General features: G+C 45.8%; 2 protein-coding genes across 4 annotated transcripts in view; one reads left to right on the forward strand and one right to left on the reverse strand.

Annotated features, from left to right (window-relative positions):
* Window positions 1-1,505: 1,505 nt before the first annotated feature.
* On the forward strand, window positions 1,506-15,388 carry MRPS25 (mitochondrial ribosomal protein S25). The gene is made up of 4 exons (XM_059161830.1): window positions 1,506-1,778; window positions 7,121-7,227; window positions 14,267-14,354; window positions 15,040-15,388. Exons 1-4 carry the CDS (start codon window positions 1,645-1,647, stop codon window positions 15,230-15,232), a joined length of 522 nt encoding a protein of 173 aa, XP_059017813.1. The 5' UTR covers window positions 1,506-1,644; the 3' UTR covers window positions 15,233-15,388.
* A 2,071-nt stretch (window positions 15,389-17,459) lies between these two features.
* Window positions 17,460-25,277, reverse strand: part of NR2C2 (nuclear receptor subfamily 2 group C member 2) — a 102,110-nt gene continuing 94,292 nt past the window's right edge. For all 3 annotated transcript variants that reach the window (XM_059161828.1, XM_059161827.1, XM_059161829.1), the window contains one exon: window positions 17,460-24,048. In XM_059161828.1, the coding sequence (XP_059017811.1) occupies window positions 23,874-24,048 (175 nt within the window). In that variant the 3' untranslated portion in view covers window positions 17,460-23,873. The remainder of the gene's footprint in view (window positions 24,049-25,277) is intronic.

Genomic DNA, 25,277 nt, shown 5'->3' on the forward strand with positions numbered 1-25,277 from the left:
AAACAATATGACAATTTCAGAAGATGTATAACTGGAACACCAGAAGAAAAAAAGACGAAAGAAGAAGAAATATATATATTTTTAGAGATTTTATTTATCTGTTTGTCAGAGACAGAGAGAGAGTGAAAGCTGGGGGAGCAGCAGGCAGAGGGAGAAGCAGACTCCCTGCTAAGCAAGGAGCCCAGTGCGGGACTCCATTCTAAGGACTCTGGAATCATAACCTGAGAAGGCAGAGGCTTATCTGATTGAGCCACACAGGTGACCAGAGAAGAAATATTTGAGGTAACGATGGCTGAGAACCTTCCAAAATTAATGACAGACCCAGGAAGCTCAGAGTAGGATCAATATCAAGTAGGAAAAATAGAAAATATATACATATATATATATATATTTTAAAGATTTATTTATTTGAGAGAAAATATGCATGGAGGAGGGCACAGGAAGAGGGAGAATCTCAAGCAGACTCCCCACTGAGCACCAAGCCCCATCCAGGGCTGGATCTCTGGACCCTGAGATGGTGAACTCAATCCAAACTGAGAAGCAGAGGCTTAACATTCCCCGCCACTCAGGCGTCCCATCTGTATGTAGTATATCTTATTCAAACTGTATAAACCAAAGATAGAGAAAATTTTGAAAGAAACCAGAAGAAAAAAAAATTTACAGAGAAAACAAATATAAGAATTATAGCTGACTACTCCTCAGGAACATGCAAAAAAATTTTAAAGTGTTTAGGGCACCTGGGTGGCTCCGTGGGTTAAGCCTCTGCCTTCTGCACAGGTCATGATCCCAGGGTTCTGGGATTGAGCCCTGCCTGCTTCCTCCTCTCTCTCTGCCTGCCTCTCTGCCTACTTGTGATCTCTCTCTGTCAAATAAATAAGTAAATTCTTTAAAAAAGATATTTAAAGTGTTGAGAGAAAACCCCCACTCGCCTAGAAATCTATATCTGGCAAAATTATCCTTCAAAAGTGAAGGAGAAGTAAAAACTTTCTTAGATCAGTAAGCATACTTCAGAAATGCATCTCATCCACATTTTGCTTATGAACAAATTGTGGTCCAAAGCTGTTAAGTGGGTGAACCAGGAAAGGGTAGTTTCCAAACCTTTTTTTTTTTTTTTCCCCTTTTGCAAATCACTATTTGTAGTAAATGTTAGAAGTTGCGCACTTGGAACACTTCATTTTGAATCCGGAGAAGCTGAGAGAGAAAAACTGACTTATTTGAGGTTGATGAGCAAGTTAGTAGCCCACTTGGCATCTGAACGCAGCTCTCCTGATATATTTCCAACTGCAATTCTGTTGTTTGACCGACTTTAAGTCTATTTAGAAATATTTTCCCTTGCGAGGTGGGGGTGGTGACAGGCTAATTTATAGAGCGTGAAAAGCAAACGTTCCGGGAGGGTGTTCCAAACAGAAGATGTACAAGCAGGATCTCCGTCCCAAATCCTTAGTCAACGCTAGCCGGGACTACAAGTTCCAAGCCGCTTCGCGGCGCGTGCGCGCTGCCCGCCGGGAGGCGTCTCCTGTGCGTCTGCGCGGGAAGTGGAAACCACCGAGGAGGTGAAGCGGCGTGGGATTTGTCAGGCAGGCAGCGTCGGCTGCTTTGGGTCTCTCTTCGCCGCTAAGCCCGCGGCCCGACCCCTTCGCCGCCATGCCCATGAAGGGCCGCTTCCCGATTCGCCGCACCCTCCAGTACCTGAGCCAGGGGGACGTGGTGTTCAAGGACTCAGTGAAGGTCATGACGGTGAACTATAACACGCACGGGGAGCTGGGCGAGGGTGCCAGGTCAGTCTGAGCCCTTCGAGGCCGTCCCCAGGCCGCGCGGACGTACCCTGCTCACTGTTAAGATGTGCTAGTAACGCTGAGACCTGGAGTGCTCTGGGTGCTACTTAATTCCGGGGCTGGCCTCCTGAGCTGGGTGCCATTGGCCCCATTTTACAGACGAGGAGACTGAGGAGCAAGCCGCTTGCTCCAGGTTTCACAGCGAGAAGAGGAGAGCAGAGTCACGCTGTGCCAGCTGCAGTAGTGCCTGAGGTCGGAGAGCGGAGAACAAGGGCCCCCCACACCTCCCTCTACCTTCCTGGTGGAAGACTAGGCTAAGGAGGCCGGAGCCTCCTTAACTACCTGTGCCTGGCAGGCGAGAGGTGGGAAGCAGCTGCGCACGTTCTGCTCTGAGGGGAGCCAGGCCCACAGGCTACAGACCTGTTTAGGTCCCAAGTCTAACAAGTGCTGGCTTTGGGCGAGTTGCTCCTTCTCATTGTCCCAAACTGGCCTGATCCCTATGTCCAGAGGCGCTATGGGGATGTACTGAAAGAAGTAACAGCTGCTAGCACTTACGGAGCTGAGTGGTTCTGAATGTTTGTCCTGCATTGTCTCATTTGATGTTTACAAAAGCCCCATGGTTATTTCCTATTCTAGGGATGAAGAAACGAACAGAGATGTTAGGTAACTTGCTTGTCCAAGGTACCACGCTGGCTAGTGAGTGGTTGTGAGTGGTAGCTCTGAAGGGGCTTCTCAGCTGCAGGACTGATTCCCCTCCTAACTGATTATGTCAGCTGTGTAGCCACCGCCCCCCCCCCCCCCCCCCCCGCCCCCAACTCCTTGAGGTGGTTTTTCAGCCTGGAGCAGAGTGAGAACTCCTTAAATGGAAGCTTAGAAAAGTTTGAATTGAACCCTGAGGCAGCAGCAGTAATGTGGGCTTTTCAGGTATTAAGTATAAATTACTGGGTGCCTACTGAATGCTGTGAATTCAACAGTGCCTGCCTAAGAAGAAAGTCTTGTGCTTCAGAAGCTTTAGGACTGGGTATATGGGGTGGGTCAAAATGGGACAGGGAAAGTCCTCCCTATATGGTATGGTCCCCCATGGTGAGGGGCCTTTGCTGCACAGCTCTTCAGGATAGCCGGAAGCTACCTCCTCGCCAGCTGTTGTCCACAGGTGAAGCCAAAAACTTGTACTTGCTTGCATGGAATCAGGTGGGTTGATGGCTTCTGGAAGACCTGGTTCTAGGGTTGAATGGGCATCCATATACGCCTTCATAACTCACTGTGTATCCCATCCTCCCACACTAGGAGTCAGCAGAGGTGGGGCAGTACCAGGGACCCACTCAGATTGGGAAAACGTGCCGCCACAAGGGGCCATTCACTGCTTGGCTAGGGCTTAGCCATGGGCCCCATGGAAAATTTCTGACTTGTCAAGAAGCCAGAAATTCAGATTTTTATATAGATCTCTGGTTTTTAAAATGATCGGTTGATCATTTTAATAAGCCTGCAGGCCTTATACTTGGCAGCTCAAGTATTTTAAAATGCTGTAGGTAAATAAGAGCCCAACAGCCATTTTGTGCTTCATTGTTCCAAATGGTAAAGCCTTGTCTGTCCCACGTGTGTATGCCCTTGTGGATTTTGTGCCTTTTTGTTTGAGTCTGCCTGACTTGCCCTTTCCAGCCCCACCGGCCTTTGCTTGTTCATGTACCCTTAGTATGTCAGCTCTCCCTTCCTGGATCACCTCCATTTCAAGTACACCAGTACACCACAAGCCCAGGCCAGACATAGTCTTGGGTGTCTGCTAGGTGTGTGGGGAGCTGCCTTAGTGTCTGAGGGCTGGGTCCCTGCTCACCTCTGCCAGATGTTCTTGCCTTTTGGGTGCAGTAAGGATCCCACCTAGATCCTGAGGCCCAGATGCTGGGCCTCAGGATCTAGATGAATTTGATAATTTGATAGTGACCGAAGAGGGCCTGAAGTCCAGCCACACACAGCCCTCTTCTTTCATTTACTGGTTTTGTGACTTAGGGCAGTTTACTTAACTTTTCTGACCTGTTTGCTTGGTTATAAAACTAAGGGTTTTTGTGAGGATTCAAGTATTAAAATGCCCAAGGTGTCTGGCATGTACAGCAGGTGCTCAAGTAAAGGTTACCTGCCAGGGTCGCCTGGGTAGTTCAGTGGGTGCTGGGATCGAGCCCTTCATCAGGCTCCCTGCTCAGCAGGGAGCCTGCTTTCCCCTCTCTCTGCCTGCCTCTCTGCCTACTTGTGATCTCTGTCAAATAAATAAATAAAACCTTATAAATAAATAAATGTTACCGGCCATTATCAATTTTGTTTCCATGTTTCACGAACCATTTACAACTTCCTCTCGAGGGGCACCTGGGCGGCTCATTTGGTTAACTGTCAGACTGCTGATTTTGGCTCAGGTCATGAGATGAAGGCCCATGTTGGGCTTCATGATCAGCGGGGAGTCTCCTCGAGATTCTCTGTCCCTCTACCCCTCCTGACTGTGTGCTCTCTCTCTCTCAAGTAAATAAATGAATCTTTAAAAACAAAACACAAACAAAAATTCCTGTCAAGTTTTTGTCCTAGTAGTTCTAGGTGTGACCAGTTCCGGCATGAGTATGCCCTGGTTTCTTTGTATGATGTTGAGATCCTCTGCTGTGGGGTGGGAATTGAGCGGAGGTGTCATAAGCTCAGGAAGGTAAATTCAGCTTTGGAGCTTCCAGCCTTGTGGGCTGTCGTGATGCAAGGCATATAGTAGGACCTTACCTCTATTGCTTCCTCTAGAGGCAGCAAATTTTACAACTCTAACCATTTCATTAGCGTTTCCCTTCCATGGTTAAATACCATACCAAATACTTGGAGAGCTGTTTCTTCCTAGCTTCAGGTTTTGTCTGTTGTCTTGCCACCACGGAAGATGAGAGTTTAGCTCTTTCCCTACCATGGCCATTCCCCGGCCCAACACATGCATATTACTCCGCTCTTCATCCTCCCAGCATAGTCATTTCAGAATTTTGGCTAGAACAATATTCGATGTTTAAGTTAATACAACTTTGTGAACACTATACACAGTTGGACCAATTAGAGTACTATGATTATTTTTTCCTTTTTGTTTTTGCAAAGCTTTTTGTTTTTCTTGGAGTTAATCATTGTCTTTGCTTTTGCTTTGTTTTGCTTGCAGACTTTGTCAGGGTTATGGAAGTCTCCCCAAGTAAATGGTCACACAGTTGCTTTCTTTTTTTTTTTTTTTTTTTTTTTTTAAAGATTTTATTTATTTATTTGTAAGAGAGAGTGAGAGCGAGCACAGGCAGACAGAGTGGAAGGCAGAGTCAGAGGGAGAAGCAGGCTCCCTGCGGAGCAAGGAGCCCAATGTGGGACTCGATCCCAGGACGCTGGGATCATGACCTGAGCTGAAGGCAGCTGCTTAACCAACTGAGCCACCCAGGCGTCCCACACAGTTGCTTTCTGTTGATTGTATCAGTTCATCTTCTTAGGACTGAATTACAAGTTTCACTATGGGGTGGTTGCCCTGCATGGCCAGCATCTTGGCATAAACATTGAGGCACAGAGCAGTAACTTGTCCTGGCTCAGACAGCTGAGAAGTGGTAAAGCTGGGCGACTGTGTTTCTGTTCCATGTATCACTCACACCCATCTGTCATCTGATGTGTAGGAGAGGATGACAGCAGGAAGCAGAGGGCACATTTAAATTAAGATCATTTGGGGAGCCTTTAATTAAGGGACTATCTACAGAGGTATGGGCAAGCATGGGGATAAGGAACCGTGCAGGACCTCAGGTCTGGGCTTGCAGAAGTGAAGGGGAGAGAGCTGCCTAATAGGAGCCTGAGACTCCAGCAGACATGTGTCGGGAAGAATACTTTGACTCTGCCCTCTCCTTTCAATCTTGTCAGCACTCACCAAACCGAACATAGTCAGAGGTCAAGGAAGCCCACCTCATAGTGCACGTAGGTTAGCACTGAGGATGGAGAGGAGGTGGAGAGGGATCCAGAGGTGTAGTTGTGTCCTAATTAGTCCTCTGTCAAAGGATGTCTTTGCATTAAGTGTAAAAATGTCTAAAAGCAGTGAAATCACTAAGTCAAGATCTATGCTTTCTATATTCTGCTAGTTCCAAATTGACCTCCGAAGAGGTTAAACCAATTCTTAAGGAATTTCCTGATCTTTATAACTTCTTTTTGTTTTTCAATCTTTAGCAATCTAACAGGTGGAAAAGAATCCTATTTTAACTTACACGACTATTGGGAAGGTATTGAGAATCTCTTCATGAGATGATAGGCTATTTGGGTTTCTGCCTATTTGTGGCTTTCTTGGTTGAATGGTAAAACTTAATTATTTTAAAAAAATATTTTGTTTATTTCTTTGACACACAGAGATCACAAGTAGGCAGAGAGGCAGGCAGAGAGAAAGGGGGGAAGCAGGCTCCCTGCTGAACAGAGAGCCCGGTGTGGGGCTCGATCCCAGGACCCTGAGACCATTCCTGAGCTGAAGGCAGAGGCTTTAACCCACTGAGCCACCCAGGCACCCCAGAACTTAATATATTTTTTAAAGATTTTACTTATTTATTTGAGAGAGAGAGAGAGTGTGTGTGTGCATTGGACTGAGTGAGAAAGGGAGGGAGAGAATCCCAAGCAGACTCTGTGCTGAGGTGGAGCCCAATGTGGGGCTCGATCCCATGACCCTGAGATCATGATGTGAGCTGAAATCACGAGTTGGACAATTAACCGATTGAGCCACCCAGATGCCCCTGGATGTAAATCTTAATGATGTGTAAAACTTTATCAAAGAATTAGCCTTTTTGTCTTATGTTACATTTTTCTTCTGGCTTGGCAAATGTTGATTTTGTTTCTGGTTAATTTTGCCATATAAGTTTTAAGGTGGCCCTATTTTATCTGTGTTTTAAACTTAAGTTTAAAGGTCTCCCTGCTCTTAGATTGCAAAAGTATTCTCCATGTTTGCTTTCATTTATTTTTAAATTACAGTACAATTTACATGAAGTATACAGCTTGATGAATTTCTGCTTAGGAGTGAAAATACCCCTGTCTAAACAGCAAACAAGACCTGAGACCTTTCATACTTTTATTTTTTTGCTCAGTGAGTTTTAAGTTAGTGTACAGTGTGAGGCAGGGATACCGATGTTTTTTCCCTCAAATGACAAGCCACAAGTCCTGACACCCACTGTTAGGAGAATATACTAATCAATTCCTGATGGGTGCTTTTCTCAGCCTTTCGTGGGCCAGGGTCCCCTGAGAACTGGAGGAACGTTCCGCCCTATCGCCCTCAAAACATACACAGGTGCACAGTATTTCAAGTTAACGCTGTTTCACAGGTGTCATTTTTTCCCCTTTCGCAGGAAGTTTGTGTTTTTCAACATACCTCAGATCCAGTACAAAAATCCTTGGGTCCAGATCATGATGTTTAAGAACATGACGCCGTCCCCCTTCCTGAGGTTCTATCTGGGTGAGTGTGGCCTGGCCTCTGCTGAGGCCGGGGCCGTCTTTCCTCCCGTCCCTTCCTCCCACCGTAGCGCTTGTGGGCGCTGAGATCCGAGCTCTTGCAAACGTCCCTTAACTTCCATCGCTGGCTTTGGACCGTGGCACACAGTGGCCTCTGAGGTCTGGAGTCTTGCCCTGTTTCTCTAGCCCCATCTCCTATTGCCCCCACGTCTTTCTACGTGCCTCACAGTGTAGGGCTGGTTTTTCCAAATAACCTTGCCACACTTTGGCAACGTTTCGCTTTGCTGCCTTTGCTCTTGCTGGTCCCTCTGCTGGAAATCCCCTTGCTGTTTGCTTATTGATTGGTTTTTAAAATCTTTCTGAGACTCCACTTGGGCACCACTTTTTCCAGGAAGCCCTCCCTGTCCCCTTCCATGGGCCCTTCTCTGTCTCCCCCAGCTGTCCACTCAGTGCTGGCCGTGTCCTCTTGAGCAGTGCCTGTATCTGCGTGTCCTCTCCAGAGCACACACTGGCACGATGCTCTCCTCCCACCAGCACAGGGCAGATTTTTGTTCGGTTCTGTTGGGCTCAGTGCCTGGAGGTCAGACCGGATGTTTGGCCCTGCTCTCAACTCAGTCACTGTGACCCTGAGCCAGTTATGTTCCCGTTGCTTTGTTTCTCAGGGGAAGGGCCAACATCTGCCTTACGTGGTTACAAGAACCAATTCAAGTGTAGTTTGGGAATCGCTTCAGGAAGCAGAATGATGCTGTTGTTAAATGTATTCGGCACATATGTATGGAGTGGCCTCTGGGCCCAAGCCAGTGTCTGGGGTGACAGGAGCCGTGGAGACGAAGGTCTCTGCCCTCTGTAGGGATGATATCCTAGCTGGAGGAGACAGAAGGGACAAGAAGCTTACCCAGGCAGGATGCCAGGGCGTAAGTGCTGTGAAGGAAACCTGGAGTGAGGCCAGGGGGATGAAGAGGATGGTGGTGTGGTAGCAGTTTTGCGTAGGTATTTTGTGTTTGCGTTTTACACAATTTTATTGAGGTACAGTTTGCCTGTGATGAAACACACGGGTCTTCTGTGCATAAATTGATGAATTCTGACGATTATTAAGTAGCTGTGTTCCTACTTCCCAAGTGATATAGGGCATCTCTGTGACTCCAGAAAGTCTGCCCATGTGGCTTTCCAGAGAGTTCCCCCCTTCTGCCAGAGGCAGCCACTGTTCGGACTTCTCTTTAGATCTCTTTTGTTCTGAACTTCCTGTGAATAGTTTCGTGGTATATATTCTGTGGCATCTGGCCTTTACTCCTCCGGTTTTTGAGACTCATCTGTTATGTGTATAAGTAGGTGATTCATTTTTAGTGCCAAGAGGTGTAGGAAGAGACCAGTTTATTTGCCCATTCCCCCGTTGCTGACACTGGGGTTTTTGGTTGATGCCAAGGCAGAGTTAGAAGTGGATTTATTGGCGACGAGGGGCGGGAAGGGCAGGGCAAGTATTCGGATGGCAGAGCAGGTCAGACATCTCTCGGAGAGGGAGGAGGAGGGAATTCTGGCGGGAGGCGCCTCATGGTGGCGCAGGCCTGAGCCAGGCTGGCCACCCCCTGCAGGACGTTCCCACTCCGTGCTGGGCCTAAACGTCCAGGCCCCAGACCTCAGGACTGTGGGCCGGCTGCTCCCCCCAGGAAGGCCTCTGTGGCTGTCGAAGGCCACTTCTGGCTTCTGGCTCCTCAGAGATGGCGTGCTTCATCATCTTCCTGCACAAGCTGTCCTGTGGACCTAGGGACTCTTCCCCTCGGGGCAGGGCTATGGGGCCCTCGGTTCAGTATGTAATGTTCTTAGACACTGCTGAGCTGCTGCTCCAACGAAGCGTGTCTCGCCCTGCTGTCAGCAGGGCCTGGGAGCCCTGGTGGCTCCCCTTCCTTGCCCACGGTTACCTGTGTGTCCCCTGCAGCTGCGTAACAAATTACCACAGACTTGGTGGCTTACAGTGACACACATTTCTTCCATTTCTGTAGAGGGCCGACATAGACAAAAATCAAGGTGTCAGCAGAGCCTTCCTTTGTGGAGGCTCAGGGACAAATTCATTCACATGGCTTTTCTAGCTCCTAGAGGCCACCGCCATTCTTTGGCTTGTGGCCCCTTCTTCCATCTTCAAGGACAGCAACATGGCCTGTCTGGCCGGCCTTCCATAGTCATGCGCCCCTTGCTTGGACTGATACCAGGATCGGTTCTCCATGGGATTCATTTAGGCCGTGATCTGGGAGGATGATCCAGGAGAATGGGCCCAAACGTCAGGCCTTAACTTGTCTCATGTCTGCATGGCTCCTTTTGCCACTAAGGTGACCTCATCACACATTCTGGGGGGATAGGACAGGGACATATTTTAGGGTCATTCTCTTTACCATGTTAATTATTTTTTTAAAAGAGCATGAGCAGGGTCGGGGTGGGGGGCAGGCGGAGGCACAGAGAGAATCTTAAGCAGGTTCCGTGCCCAGCATGGAGCCTGACACAGGGCTTGATCTCATGACCCTGAGATCATGACCTGAGCTGAAACTAAGAGTCCCATGCTTAACTGATATTTTAAATTTTAAACAAATATTTTAAATTTTAGCCTTTCATTGTTCATCAAAGTTTTAATTTACATTTTCTCGTATCTTTTCATGTGCTTATTGGCCATTTGTAGATTTCTTTCAGAGTCTATTTGAATCTTTTATCCATTAAAAAAAAAAAGGGCTGTGTGCTTTCTTACTGAGTTCTTTCTTTATTCTGGGTGAGGTCATTGGCCAGATAGGTGCACTGTGACTCTTCTCTTAGCCTTTGGCTTGCTTTTCCTGATAGGGTCTTTGGGAGAGCATGAGTTTCACTTGGAAGAACTCTGGCTTGTCAGGTTTTTTTTTGTGTGTGTGTGTGTGTTTTATTTTTTTAATAGTTCCTGCTTTTTGTGTCCAGGAGTCTGCATCTACTCCGGGGGTGGAGGGGGGGAAGCAAAGATTTTCTTCTCTGTTTCCTTTAGAAGTATTATTAGTTGTAGGTTTCATATTTGGGTCTCTGCTAGAAGCTGAGTTTTTTTTTTTTTTTTTTTTTTTAAAGATTTTATTTATTTATTTGACAGAGAGAGATGACAAGCAGAGAGGCAGACAGAGAGAGAGGAGGAAGCAGGCTCCCTGCTGAGCAGAGAGCCTGATTTGGGGCTCGATCCCAGGACCCTGGGATCATGACCTGAGCCGAAGACAGTGGCTTAACCCACTGAGCCACCCAGGCGTCCCTAGAAGCTGAGTTCTTTGTGGATTAAGTGTGCTAGGGACTGAGGCTTGTTTTTGGTTTTAGGTTTGGGATACTCAAGTGTTCTAGCACCATGTGGTGAATGACCCTTCCTTTCCCTAGTTTAGTTTCCTTGGCATTTTTATCAAAACTCAGTCGACTGTGAATGGGTAAGCAAAACTTGATATAGCCCCATTCAGTGGAATATTACCAGCCATGAAGAGGCACAGAGTCCCAGCAAATGCTACAACCCAGGTGAAACTTGAAAACATCGGCCAGGTGAGAGAAGGCAGACACAGAATGCCACAGATAATATGATTTCATTTATATGAAATGTCTGGAATGGGCAGGTCCATAGGGATGGAAGTGGTTGTCGGGTTAGAGCTGGGGTGATGGGAGTAGGAAGTGATGGCTTAATGGGTGTAGGGTTTGTTTGGGGTGATGAGAAAGTTCTAGAACTATATAATGGTGATTGCTGCACAGCACTGTGAAGGGAATAAAAACTACAGAGTAATACATTTTAAAATGGTTAAAATGGTAATTTTTGTTATGTGTATTTTATCATGCAGAAATATCACTTTATATTTCTGAGTCCATCCTCTCACTGATCTGTCTGTCTGTCCTTGGGCTCATATCATACTGTCTTGGTTTGTGGCTTTATAGTAAGTCTTTAGGATTAGGTAGTTCTAAATTAACTTTTTTTTCCCCCAAAAATTACTTTGGCAATTTTATGTTCTTTGCATTTATATATTAAGTTTTTAAAAAAGATCTATTTAATTATTAGAGAGAGAGAGTGTGTGAGGAGGTGGGAGGAGCCAAGGGAGAGAGAATCCCGGGAAGACTCTGCTCTGAGTACAGAGCCCAATGCAGGGCTCGATCTCAGCAACCCAGAGATCGTGACCTGAGGTAAAATCAAGAATTGGACACTTGGGGTGCCTGGGTGGCTCAGTGGGTTAAGCCGCTGCCTTCGGCTCAGGTCATGATCTCAGGGTCCTGGGATCGAGTCCCACATCGGGCTCTCTGCTCAGCAGGGGGCCTGCTTCCCTTCCTCTTTCTCTGTGATCTCTTCCCTTCCTCTCTCCTACTGTGATCTCTCTCTGTCAAATAAATAAATAAAATCTTTAAAAAAAAAAAAAACAAAGAATTGGACACTTACCTGATTGTGGCAGCTAGGCACCCACATTTATATATTAACTTTTTTTTTTTTTTTAAAGATTTTATTTATTTACTTGACAGAGAGAGATCACAAGTAGGCCGAGAGGCAGGCAGAGAGAGAGAGGAGGAAGCAGGCTCCCCGCTGAGCAGAGAGCCTGATGCGGGACTCGATCCCAGGACCCTGAGATCACGACTTGAGTCGAAGGCAGCGGCTTAACCCACTGAGCCACCCAGGCACCCTATATATTAACTTTAAAAATCTGCTTGTCAGTTTCTAGAAAAAAGCTTGCTGGGATTTTTAAATTTTTTATTTTTAGTAGACTCCATGCCCAATGTGGGGTTTGAACTCAGGACCCTGCAATCGAGGGTCACGTGCTCTCCTGACTGAGCTAGCCAGGCACCCTGCTTGCTGGGATTTTGATTGGAGTTACATTATAGATCATTTTGAAGAGAAACAGGCATTTTAACAATGTTGCATATGTTTTGTGACTACTGTGTAAAGTATTTAAAAAACAATTCATTTTCCAGTTGTTTGGTTACAGTTTTACAGAAGTCCAGCTAATTTTTGTGTGTGGGCCTTGTATTTTGCAGCCCTGTTAATAAAGTCTCTTATTTCTAGTAGGTTTTATTTTCTAAATTCCTTAGGATTTTCAGTATACACAGTCATTCCATCTGCAAATATAGTTCTGTTTCCTTTCCAGTCTTTTTCTTTCTTTTTTCTGTGTATTCCCTGGCTAAAATGGCTGTAATATTTTGCATTTCTACTGGTAGTAAAGTTCCAGTTACTCTGCATTTTTTTGTTTTTAAAGATTTTATTTTTATTTATTTGACAGAGAGAGAGAGATCACAAGTAGGCAGAGAGAGGTGGAAGCAGGGTCCCCGCTGAGCAGAGCGCCCGATGTGGGACTTGATCCCAGGACCCTGAGATCATGACCTGAACCGAAGGCAGAGGTTTAACCCACTGAGCCACCCAGGTGCCCCATTACTCTGTATTCTTACTGGCATTTGCATTACCCATTTAAAAAATTTTGAGCCACTCCAATATTTCCCTGTGTGTGTGTGTGTGTGTGTTTTAAAGATTTATTTATTTATTTATTTCACAGAGATCCCAAGTAGGCAGAGAGGCAGGCAGAGAGAGAGGAAGGGAAGCAGGCTCTTTGCTGAGCAGAGAGCCCAATGTGGGGCTCGATGCCAGGACTCTGGGATCGTGACCTGAGCCAAAGGCAGAGGCTTTAATCCACTAACCCACTAAGCCACCCAGGTGCCCCCTCCCTGTGGTTTTAATTTGTGTGTTCTTAATGACTAATGATGGATGAAGAGTATCTTTTTATGTGCTAATTATTAACTTAATTTTTGTTGTTAAATATTTTGTATTTTTAGTTGGATCGTCTTAAGGAGTTATGAGAGTTCTTTATATAGTTGGGGTGCAGGTCCTTTATCAGGTGTATGCATTACATTTTTTCCTAGTCCAAGCTTTTAGTATCTTTTTTTTTTTTAAGCTTGTTTATTTTTAAGTCCTCTCTACACCCAATGTGGGGCCCAAAAGCACAACCCTGAGATCAAGAGTCGCATGTTTTACTGACTGAGCCAACCAGGTGACCCAGCTTTTAATATCTTTTGAAACCCAAGTTTTACTTGAACTTTGATGAATTTTAATTTATCAAATTACTTCCTTAATGGACCATGTTTTTGATGTCATACCTAAATATCTTTGTGTAGACGGCTATGAAGACTTCCTGTGTTCTCTTCTAAAAGTTTTATTGAAGTTTTAACTCATACATTTAAGTCTCTAATCCATTTTCAGGTTTTTTTTTTTTTTTTTTTTTTTTTTTAATGCTGTGAAGTAAAGGTATAAATCAATTCATTCCCTCGTTGAATTGTGTTGGCATCTTTGCCGATAGTTGGCCAAAATACTCAGTTTTGTTCTGTTGCTCTGTAGTATGTTCTTAGGCTAATACCAACACTGTCTTATTGCTGTAGCTTATAAGAAATCTGAAATTGAAACATGAATATCCTCGTATCTTCTTATTTTTCAAAATTAGTTCTGCCTACTTTGGGTCCTTTGCATGAATCTGAGACTTGACTTAACCAGTTTCTACAAAACTACCTGCTAGGATTTTTATACAGATTGCACTGAATCCATGGCCTAGTTTGGGAAGAATTGTCATCTTAATGATACTGACTCTTCCATCGTAAACATGGAAATGGAAAATTGCTTTCCATTAAAATTATTTCCATTAAAATAAATGCTTTATGGGGCGCCTGGGTGGCTCAGTTGGTTAAGTGTCTGCCTTCAGCTCAGGTTATTATCTCAGTCCTGGGATGGAGGCCTGTGTCAGGCTCCCTGCTCAACGGGGAGTCTGTGTCTCCCTCTCCCTCTGCCCATGCCTGCTTATGCATGTGCGTGCTCTCTCTCTCTCAAATAAGTAAAAGTAAGTAAATTGTGTGCTTTTACACATACCTCAGATTTGCTTATGTTTAAAGAAATATGGTGGAAAGGGTAGCATTATGGGTTAGAGAGACAAACATATTTATCTTGTGAAAATGCTTCACCACTAAAAGCAAACCGGTCATCGTGACTTGAGGCTGAGGAGTGTGCTGCCTAGTCCTTAGCATTTTTTGTCCCCTGTTCTTCCCATTTCCAGATTCTGGGGAGCAGGTACTTGTGGATGTGGAGACCAAGAGCAATAAGGAGATCATGGAGCACATCAAAAAAATCTTGGGGAAGAACAAGTAAGTTGCTGGGGCTGACCTGGAGGGAGCAAATGTCTCAGCACGGAATGAGGGAGGAAAACGGGCGTCAGGAGGGCACACACTAGCCAGAGTGCGCCGGCTGCAGAGGCCATTCCATCGGACTTTGCTGCTCCCCACATCCCCAGCTGTGTGGCTGTAAGTCACGGAGCCTATTGGAGCTCAGCCTTCCTGCCTTGGGTCTTGGGTCAGAGACCTTCCTATGTCCTCGGCTCCATGGGAAGCTGAGGTGCTGTGGAGACACCTGCCTGGGCGGTTGCAGCCACCTGTTCTTTGGTATCTCTCCTTGGAGCTGGTGGGTGTCTAAGCCCGGTATGTGTTAGGATTTGTCCTTTTTCTTTACATGGATGCAAAGAGGATAGGGAGGGAAGCCAAGGAAGTACGTTTTGGAGGAAGCACACAGAGGCCTTTGCAGGCCCTTTCCTCCTGACCTTGTGCTGACTCAGAGCTGGAGCTGCCTCTAGGCCGGAGGGAGGCTGACCACTGTTGTGTGGGCCCAGTGACTTGGGAGGCCCGGGGGGAGGGGTGATAGACCTTGGGGTTGAGAGGCACGGGAGAGCCAGGTCTCTCTGGCCGCTGATGGGGTGCACTTGGCCAAGAAGTCCCACGTTACCTAGAGGCTCAGAGCGCTGTTCCACACCTAGTTGCTGTCTGTGCTCTTTGGCAGGGAAACCCTGGAGGAGGAGGAGCAGAAGAAAAAGCAGCTTTCTCACCCAGCCCACTTTGGGCCCCGGAAGTACTGCCTGCGGGAGTGTATCTGCGAGGTGGAAGGGCAAGTCCCCTGCCCAGGCCTGGTACCGTTACCCAAGGAGCTGACAGGGAAGTACAAAGCAATGCTGAAGGCCAGCACCCAGGACTGAGGCCCCAGGCCACACCCAGGGAAGCCTCTGGTTCTGTCCCTGGAGGGACTCTGAAAAAACTCTTTGCCGTAAGATGCCTGTGTGAAAGGACATGGGAGGGTCGGGGGGAGTATCTCCGCTCTATCAGGTCAATAAAAGGCTTCCTGGTTTCCAGCACAGTGGTGTGTGTTTGGTCCGATGAGCACGGGAGAAAGGCCTGCGTGGGGATGGGGAAGGTCTAAGGCCACAGCCCGCTGACATCACTGTGTTGGTCCTACTGCCCCTTCCTGGTTCCTGTTGGCTTTCATTCTTCTTCTAGGCCCTGCTCAGGAGAGTCAGGAGCTGCTGGGGTTGGATCTGGTAGGATCTGGCTGGAGCTAGGTGGTTCGCAGTGTAAGTCCCTTCCACTCAGGCTCTTTGGGCTTTTTCAGAAATCCCAGGGCGAGCCCTGCATCAGCGCTCACCTTTTAAACTGAAGCCAACCCACTTTCCTCCCAAGAGGCCTGGCTGCCAGTGGCATAGGAGGCCCCGTGACAGGGACAGAGGAGACCAGATGCCGCCTCTCCCCAGACCTGGGGCCCACTCACAGGTAGGTTTGCAGACCATGAGGGGGTAAAGGCGAAGGGGCTGGCTGGTTGAGACTTTGGGGCCCTGCTCTGAGGGCTGGGGTTGGAAGCTGCCTCCGTCTGCACTCCTGGTCACTCAGGCCTTTGTAAGGTTTGGAAGAGGGTAAGGGTTTATGGAGCGTCCGCCTAGTTCTTTCCTCACAGGACATGGATGCTATGGTCACTGAGTGATGCTGGCTTCAGCCCTCAGGCAACACCAGAGCCCTCAGGGATTGGTTACCTTAAGGTTTAGCAGGTCCTAAGTGAAGGACCAGCTGGCCCGGGGAGCCATGGAGGTGGACATGGGGACTCTGCCTTGCAGGGGGCAGGGGGGGTGGTCAGGAGGTAGATGGCCATGGGAAATGATGTGGAACCAGAGTGTTTTATATAAATGTTGGGGGTCAGCCCATTGGGAGGGGTTTGGCTTCTTTTACATTTGATGCTCAGGTTGTGGTTTACTGTCACTTTGCATCAGACTGGCATTTAGGGGCTTGGCCAGTGGGCGCACGTGTGCATGTGCCGTGCGTTCTGGGATGACTGCAGGCTCACCAGGATTCTGTCTAATCACAGGTCTGCACCACAGGGCACCCGGCCCACCTTTTCCTCTGTGGAGGATGAGCAGAGACAGAAATCTGTCCTTCACTGTAATCGTTCTGTCTTGTTTCTAATGACCGCGCCTAGCCAACCACAGCTGTGGTCTCAGCTGCTAGGGCTTTTCAGAAAGAGTCTGTTCACTTTGGTCTGCACAGCAAGTGAGCCAGCATTAGGGGAGTATTCCTTCCACCCAAAGCCCACAGGGGTCCAGAAAGGTTGCTGACCTGGAAACAAGATCCTCTTCAGAGAGAAGGGTCTAGTGCCTGATGGGACGTGCCACCCTTCTCTTTACAGAGACTTGAAATAAGCACGACCGGGGAGCACGGTTATCTCTTTAAACCTTTGTCTTTTATTAACGTCTCAGTTTAGTAATGGTAAAAGATGAAAGATGGGTTTAAAATTTATAAGAATGGGAGAAAAAAAGTCTGCTCTGAGGAATTGGTATCTGTTTCTTTGCAGAAACGATGTTCACGTGGTTTTAGACCTTGTTCTTCTGAAGTGACTGGTTTCGAGTACAACTGGCAGGGCCTTTTAAAGCTATCTGGCTGCGTGGTGGGTTCTGCCAAGAATCTGACTTTGGATCTCAGAATCCTCACTAGTAAAGTGAGAGGTCACGTGACACACTGAGCAAGTTCTTTCCAACTTCTACAACTGGAAGAAAATGCTTTTATTCTGGATAGCTCTTACCCTTACAGGATGCAGTGCTGGTGTGAGGCCTGGCTTTGGAGCATCTGTGCTGATAGCCGGTGTCGTCGGGCAGCCCAGGGTGTTCTGCTCTGGAACCGGCTGCCTGGCTTTTGGACCTCCACACCAAGGGCCTCTCCACCGGAAATGGCCACACCCTTTCTCCTAAAGGTGTTTACAAGTCCAGTGGGCCAGCACATGGACTCTGAGAGCTAAGGCCCTTCCGGCTGAGGCTAAGGTGAGTGGAAAGCTGTGGCGCTCTGACCACAGGGGGCTTCCCCAACCACCTACTTGGGTGAGAGTGTGGTGCCCCTGGGGATCAGGCGTTACTGCTTTTACTGTTAGAAGAAATGAGAAGATGCACATTTAGTCTTTAATCCACTTTTTTAATAGTATAAACCTTATTTAGGTAGTAGTATTAAGCCACAACAATAATGCCACATTGAAACAGCATTTAATAAAATGCATAAAGCTAATTCATGCACTGCAATACTCTATATACAAACACAACAATGCAAATTCTTCTTCAAGACTGAAGACACTGATTAGATATAAAATTCAGTTTAAAAAGAACATGCTATTTTTTAAATGCCATCACATAAACAAAGCTGATTTCAAGCTACAGCTTTCAACAGGTTTTAAACCTGGAATTAAAATGTAATGGCATAAACAGTATTTTCTATATTGTGAAGGGCAGAAGTTACAGAAACGGTCCCAAGAAATCTAACACCCGAATTTTCCTTTAACAGATGTCTTTTAAAAGGGCGGTAATGCAGTTATATTTTAACAGAGAGGTCCAAACTACAGGTAAAAACTATGGTTTGTACTATGAAAAAATGTGCAGCTTTTCAGTTATAAAACTAGTTGAACACTGGTTTACAAGAGAATGGGGAGAACAGAGACTGTAGAAAAATATTCCAGCACTTGGGTTGTATGTGGCGGCAGCATCTGAGTCCAGGGATGCTCTCGTCGTTAAAATGGTGAGTGAGTATATGATCCTAAGACAAGCCATTTGTAACCCAAAAGTCTTAGTACTTCCAAATGTTATCCAAATATGAAGCTTATCAGTCTGTCAGTTGATAAATGTTGCCGAACATTTTTTCCCAATATTTACGGCATTTGTTTCTATGCTGCATGTATACATAGTGAGACACCAGATTATCGGCTTCAGAACTGAAAGCCTAGCGGGGCTTTAAAAGTATCTCAGGAATTCCCCACCCCCAAGATACTCTTCTTAAGTTCAGAGTTTAATTTTTCTTAGATTGCTGTTAAAATATACCCTCCCCAAATGAAAATGTTTATTCTGAAGATTCATTTAGAGACTGTCAAGCTTCCTCTTATATTTTAACTGGAAAGCCACCTTCCATAGCGTGATTGTCACAACAGACAAGGGCAGGGGCAAGGGTCAAATAAGCAGTGTTGGATGAGGCCAGTGAAGCAGCAGGAGCTTTTTGTTTATTTGTTTTTAACATCCAATAGAGGGGAAGCTGAAGGCTAAATGACCCACAGTCTCACAAAAGGCACTGAGTACTATGGTCTCAATGAAGTGTTTACAAACTATTTCAGTAGCTTATTTAAAAAAACAAACAACAAACCATCACCACCACCAACAAAGAACAGAAAACCTGTGGATTATGTGTTTTTGCAGTTCCCTGGGGACTCCCTTCAGCGGGCCAGCTTGCAGCCCTTGGCCAGGCAGGCCCCATGTCCCAGGTCTGTAAGCAGCTCTGCTGGGCTGGGCCCTGGCTCCTGAGTGCTGTGTCTCAGTTTAAAGCCCAGTTGGCGGGGGAAATTTAATCAGAATAGGCCTAGCATCTGTAGCTTTAAGGGTACAAATAGCCATATTAAAATGCCATTTTATCTGAGAATTTTAAATTATAGAAAGGATTTATGTCAGTGGATTTTATTCACATGCTACAGTTAGAGAAGTGATTTAAAATTTGTAATTTCTATGCCATAAGTTAGTTATCTTATTCATGCTTATTTTAAAAGACTATTTGGTAGATTTTTTTCAACTGGCATTAGAGATGGGAATCTGTTGAGTCACAGGGCAGTGCCCGCTGATGGCTAAGTCCAGAGCAAGCACAGACCTGGGAAGCAGACCCTAGCACATGGACCGTTCTGAATCTGTGACCATGAGGCTGATCTCTGGACCACATAACAGAGTGAGTACCTGGGAAAGCCGACAGCTCCAGCCGCCAAGTTCCTTCTAGTCAGGCCATAAACAGGCATGTGGCAGCCAGGTCAAAGATTCCCCACCTAGTTTTCTTGACTTTAGGATAAATGGTTTTCTAGCTTCCTGGCCACTGTGTGAATCTAGAGAATATATAATACATAGCAATGTCCTTCTGTCAGGACCTTTTGTCTGGAACTTAACCTGGTATAGGATGGAGATTCTGTCTTCATGGCCTTTCCCAGCCAGGCTCACCCAAAGGAAAATGGAGTTAAAATATCAGCAAATCCATCCTGCTGAGGGACCTTGGAACACCCACATCAATGTACTTTAGCAACTCTATCATAGGCTCTCTTTAAAACATAAGGGAACTTTGGATACATGGCTACATGTCTGTATACATAATATACATCTATGTACACATACACACACTATATACACTGTACATATATAGAAGATATAAACACATGTACATTCATTCAGTCATACAAGCCTATAAATCTGTACACGCACAATGCCGCTGAAGGGACCCCAGGTCTGGACACGCACAGGAGGATGTCCAGAACCCTGTGTACAAAAGACCCAAACCCAGTCTGTCTCAAGGAGGGCTTGGCTTTACAAATTTACATCAAAGTTAAGACATTTCAAAGAGCCGTACAATCTAGACTGGAAGGGGGACAAAGGAAGCATATGGGCATCTGCCTGGCCTGCTCCAACCTTTCTAGGATATCAAGGGCACTATCCACCTCCCCCCGCCACACCAATGCTGGGATGAAAGTGAAGGTAAGAAGATGACTTTTCGTGGCCTAGATTAAGAGAAGAGTTGAAATGTCATCTACAGCCCCACTGTACATGTAGTGGGGCTGTAGTGGGTTGCTGTAGCCCCTTTCTACCAGCAAATGGGTGACAAGCTTCTGGACTCTGATCTGATCAGGTCCTGAAAGTAGGATCCATAGCCAAGGGCTGGCTGAGGACAGGCAGAGGCAGGCTGGGGAACAAGACTGCTCTATTGGAAATTCCCCCAAAGGATTAGGATGTGTTTTTTTTCCCCCCCAAAATAAAAGCATTAGGTATAGCCCTTCTGATTCTTAGCTCCCTGGCCATGGCTGTCCCTGACACGGGCAGAAAGCGCTGAGTGAGTCTGTGCTGTGGCTGCAACCATGTCCTCTAGCCAGCATGTGGCCACTGCCTCAGGGAGCCCAGGAGTAGGTACGTCCCTCGCTCTCACCGTGGCTGGTGGGCAACTGCCTCAGAGCAGAGTTCACATTTAATACTGACAAGCTAGAAGACAGTCCCTCTTGAGGGCATTTACATAACCTCTTACAACAAGTGACTACACCTGTAATTAAATATAAAAACCCAAACCCTAAAGAACCCCAATCACAGCCTCATGGCAAAAGTTAGATAATAAATAATGGTTACCCCCAACAGACACACATACAAACTGCAAATCAGAAGGGTGGAATAACTTGGAAAGTATCATTTGTTTGGGTAATCTGGACTTATTTCTAAGTCTCTTCCTGTCCTGTTTTATGATTCTATGTAATGACCTCCACAGTTTCAACATACAACTGTCTAGCATTTATCTGAGATACCACTGGAAAAGGGCCCATTTCATCAAGAAGCACTGATGTGTGCTGCCATCTCCTTTCACTAGTGGACCCCTCCTCAAAAGGGAGGAAGGGCCAGGCCAGCAGAAGGGACATGTGGGCAGGCTGTGTGCTGAAGAATCTGTTGTTGGCTTATTTCAGAGACTCTCAGTAGAGGGCTGGCCTTCCTAACTAAATCTAGACTCACAGACTATAAACGAGGGGTAAAGTCTTGTGAAAGCTGAACCTCAGTATTTGCTAGGGATCCCTTTAAATTAAGTTCTGGACTTTGGGCTTCTCTAACCAATCTGACAAGATGGGACGGACCTGCTATCAAAAAGTGTAAAATGATTTGGGGCAGCAAGAAATCAGCTTGTGTGAACATGATCTTCAGGGAAAGGCTACTTCAAAGTAAGGCCAAGAGGATCTGGGAAACTAATGAGTGTTCAAGGCCAAAATGGTCCACTGCAATCCGCCACCATCAGCGAAGGGACTCAAGAGGCAGGACCAGGTCAGAATCAACAACCCTCTAAGTCAAACTGATTTTTCTCCAGGGCTGTCCTGCCAGGGTCCAGCACTCACTCACCCACATGGTTCAGTTTTTCTGCAGGTTGTCACCTCTAGTCCAAAATCCTTCAGCAGTGGTGTGGTCGGGACCTCAATCTAGGTCTTGGTTAAGCTGTCCCAGTATCTGATGGCAACCTGAGTCTATAAGCCGAATGGACATAGGACTCCTAGGGCCACCCCCAGGAAGAAGGGGTGGGCCTTTTCCCCAACACCAAGAATCAGATCTGGGGATGTGATATAGCATGTAATCCCAGAGAACTCCTGTGTGATCAACAGACACGCTTACATTAAAAAATGAAAAGAACAGAAAAGAGGCAACTTGCTTGTAAGATACATAAACAGTTGAAAATAGCCTCTGCTAAAATCCTTCCTGAGCAGAAACGAAACAGACCTGCCCTAACTGCACTGTCCTGGCTAGTTGTTTTTTGTATTTTTCTTTTCTTTTTTCCTTAATTTTGAAATTTAAATCAAATTTAGAAAACCAAAAATTTAAGCTGACAAAATTAAAATTCTTTCCATCATTTTATAATGGGCACCCTTACTGTTTACAAAATTTGCTTCCAAGACAAGAACTACAAGTAATACACTTAAAAACAAATAGGAATTTAGAAGTTGGAGATACTGTCTCCACTTAATTCCCACTAGACTTTCACAAAGTGCTGCTAACACTTCAGCATAGAGCATTCTGTTTGTCTTAAGGCAGTGCCCGGCCGGGCACCCACACAGCACATGAGGCCCCACCTCTATGGCCTGAGACAGGCCGAGAGTGCCTGAGAGGCAGGGGGAAGTGCACTGGGATCTTTCTGGATACCATGTGATCAAAAGATCTGGGAGACGCAAATTTCACTTTCACTGTTTCCTTAATCTGGGCTATACAGAAAGGAAATGAAGAATACCTGACCGGGTCTTGGACATGGCACTTTTCCCAAGCAGGAAATGCCCGCTGCTCGCATCCATGGGAATTTATGGGTCTCTTCTCTAGAGAGAACTCCTTATAACTGCATTCTGTTCTTGTAAACGATGGTTGCTATAACTTAAGAGAAAAAAGGTAACTTTGGGAGTTAAGGGTTTTTTTCTGTTGTGTTTTTGTTGTTTTGTTTTTTAAGAGCAGGTAGCTTGCTTCTGCATCCATCACCTAAAATGCTCCAGGGTTTTTTGCTGGCACACACCTGGGGGAATCAAAGTGCATGGTGTACCAGTACCATTCAGAGAACTGCCAACAGAAGTGCTGAGTCTGGAGACACTCTGGAAAACCCTGATAATTAAGGTCAACCGAGAAACCTTCCATTCAGCTGCACCACCACCACCCTGGCCAGGCAGCAAAATCCTGCACCGCCCCCACCCCCTGGCCCCGAATCCCCTCACAGCATCGAGTGAGCTGCAGGAATACAGCCCTTCTCAAGGAGACGTCTGGAATGGAAACCCTGTGAGAAGGGAGCCTTTGTACTCCTCCGTCTGAACAACGGGCAACTGCCCCAGACTGCAATCAGGAATTACTGTTGGGTTCAAAATGCCCACCTTGCACTTTTTGGTCAGAAGGCTCTGTCTGCCGTGAGTGGTGGAGGTGATGTGGGGATGTTCTCAGTTGCTGCACGAGCTGGCAGTTAATGTCTGGCTATAATCCAATTCTGAGAACCAGTCATGAGAAGGAGTCCCGGGTTTGGAGGAGCCTGCAGATGCCCGTCACAGACCAGAACCAGAGGTCAGGGAAGCTGACAAGCGTCATCAACTCAAAAGCTGAGGAAGCTTCCAGTTCGGGTCACCATCAACTGTGCCTCCACACTCCCACTTACTGCACGATACAGATGAGCCACATTTTCATTCATTCATAGGAATTTAGTTCAACACCACCAATGTGTGCATACAATTAGGAATGATGCCATCTCTTCTTAAACATAAATGATTGTCTCCTGTACCCTAGTGCGTTTTCACAGAAATTATTAGCATTTCGGCAAAAGACATATACAGTTTTCCATTTGTCCTGCCCAGGGGCAAGATGTTGCTAACATTACGCATTGATAAGAAGTGCTTAGAAAGTGCTAATATTATTACCCTGGTAATTAGTAGCTATTAATTCCAAGGACATTTTTAATATATATACACACATACTGTTCTCTTAGGTTCTTTTAGTTTTGTTTAATACTAGTCTCTGACATTATAAAACTCTGTTTTTTGCCCTTTGAGAATTTCTAAATACAAATTGGGTTAAAAGATTGTTCCAAAATCTGCTTCATCAAAAGGCATTAAAACATTTCTTATGGCAGGAAAGGATCCTACTAGTCTTTTAGTTGCTTTTGTCGTCTGTGATTAACAGATAAGAAGAAACCAGGTAGGAAATGGCTAACATACTGGAAATATTTGCACATACCAAAATACCATTACTTTATTTTCTCGGTCTCTGAGCAGTCCTGGAAGGATCCTTTTGCTTCTCAGCAGGCGTGTGGTGCTCACTATAGGCTGGCTCCGGTGATCTGGCCGTTATACTCTGCTGTCTCCATCTTGAGGATGTAGGGGATTATGCTGTCTATTGACACATTGCCAATGAGACCGGTAAAAAAAAGTTCTTCTGTTATGTTGGAGCTCATCAGCCTGAGTGCTGGCAGGCGAACAAGAATCCGGGCCAATCTGTAAAAGGGAGGGTCCTTAGAGAAAGGGGATTCTTTGCCCTTCAGACTTCTTCCTGGACAGGCTCCTGGGACCCTGTCTGCACTGCTTGGAATGAAACCAAACAAACCGAGCTTTGATTTACCCCTTGTATTTAAAATTTCAACAGTTCCTCTTATAGGAATTTATCATGAGAGGAAAAAAAAACTAGGTACAAAGATGTCTGTACAAATGTGTCCCTCATTTTAAACAATTCTCCCCTCTCCCACCAAGAAAGAAAAATTTGAAAATCAATAAAAGGATAGGTTAAAATAAAGTGCGGTGTGTCTCTATATAAAAGATCACTATAGACCCACTAAAAAGTATAAAGAAGATGTGTATCACTGGTAAGGAAAGAAGTCCATGATGTACAGGTTGAATAAAAACAGACTGGGAAGCAGCAAGCACAGTGCAGTCTCACTGTGCAGGTTTGTGTGACATGCATACAAAAGTATTCGGAAGGATGTTCACTAAAATGTGAATGGTTGGCCTCTGGGTTTGGGGACTTGGGAGTGCCTTTACTTATTAAAACTTACTCTCTTCCGTATTCCCACTGTTCGTATAGCATTATAATTAAAAATAAAGCATTAGATTATCTTCAGTTTGTAAACACCCTGTGTGGTAGGGCACATGGTGACCCTGTCGTGGTGGGCCACAGACATTGTATCTGAAGCATGTGACTGTGTTCCACAGCCACTGCCCAGAACCATGTGTGCAAGGATGTTCACTGCAGGGCCGGCCTGGAAATAACCTTCATTTTCATCAATGGGAAAGTGTTAAGGAAATTACAGCATTTCCTTAGCCACAAAAGATGAAGTATGCTCAGCTGAACATTAAATGAACAAAGGGTTACAAAATCTTACTTTGTATTTTATGATTCCAATTACATAAATATAAAAAAGCTTCTGGAAGGAAATGCATAAAACATTAACAGGTATCTATGAATGGTGGTATTTGTATGGACATTTTCATTTTACTTTCCAGAATATTGTAATTTTTTTCTATAGTAAACATTGTTTTTTAAAAGAGAATACATCTATTATGCAAGGAGCATTCCAGCACCATCTTCCATCTGTCCAGCCACTGTGGTCTTGCAAGACACACAAAGGTATAAGGGGACACCAGCACAGCCCTCTAAAGCTGGGCTTTAGAGGCTGGCTGAGGTTTCTCTCAGCAGAGATGTAAACAGTGGGGAAGAATGGAAGGGTATT

This window comes from Mustela lutreola, chromosome 2, assembly GCF_030435805.1.
Source record: "Mustela lutreola isolate mMusLut2 chromosome 2, mMusLut2.pri, whole genome shotgun sequence".
In the NCBI taxonomy this organism is placed as follows: Eukaryota; Metazoa; Chordata; class Mammalia; order Carnivora; family Mustelidae; genus Mustela; species Mustela lutreola.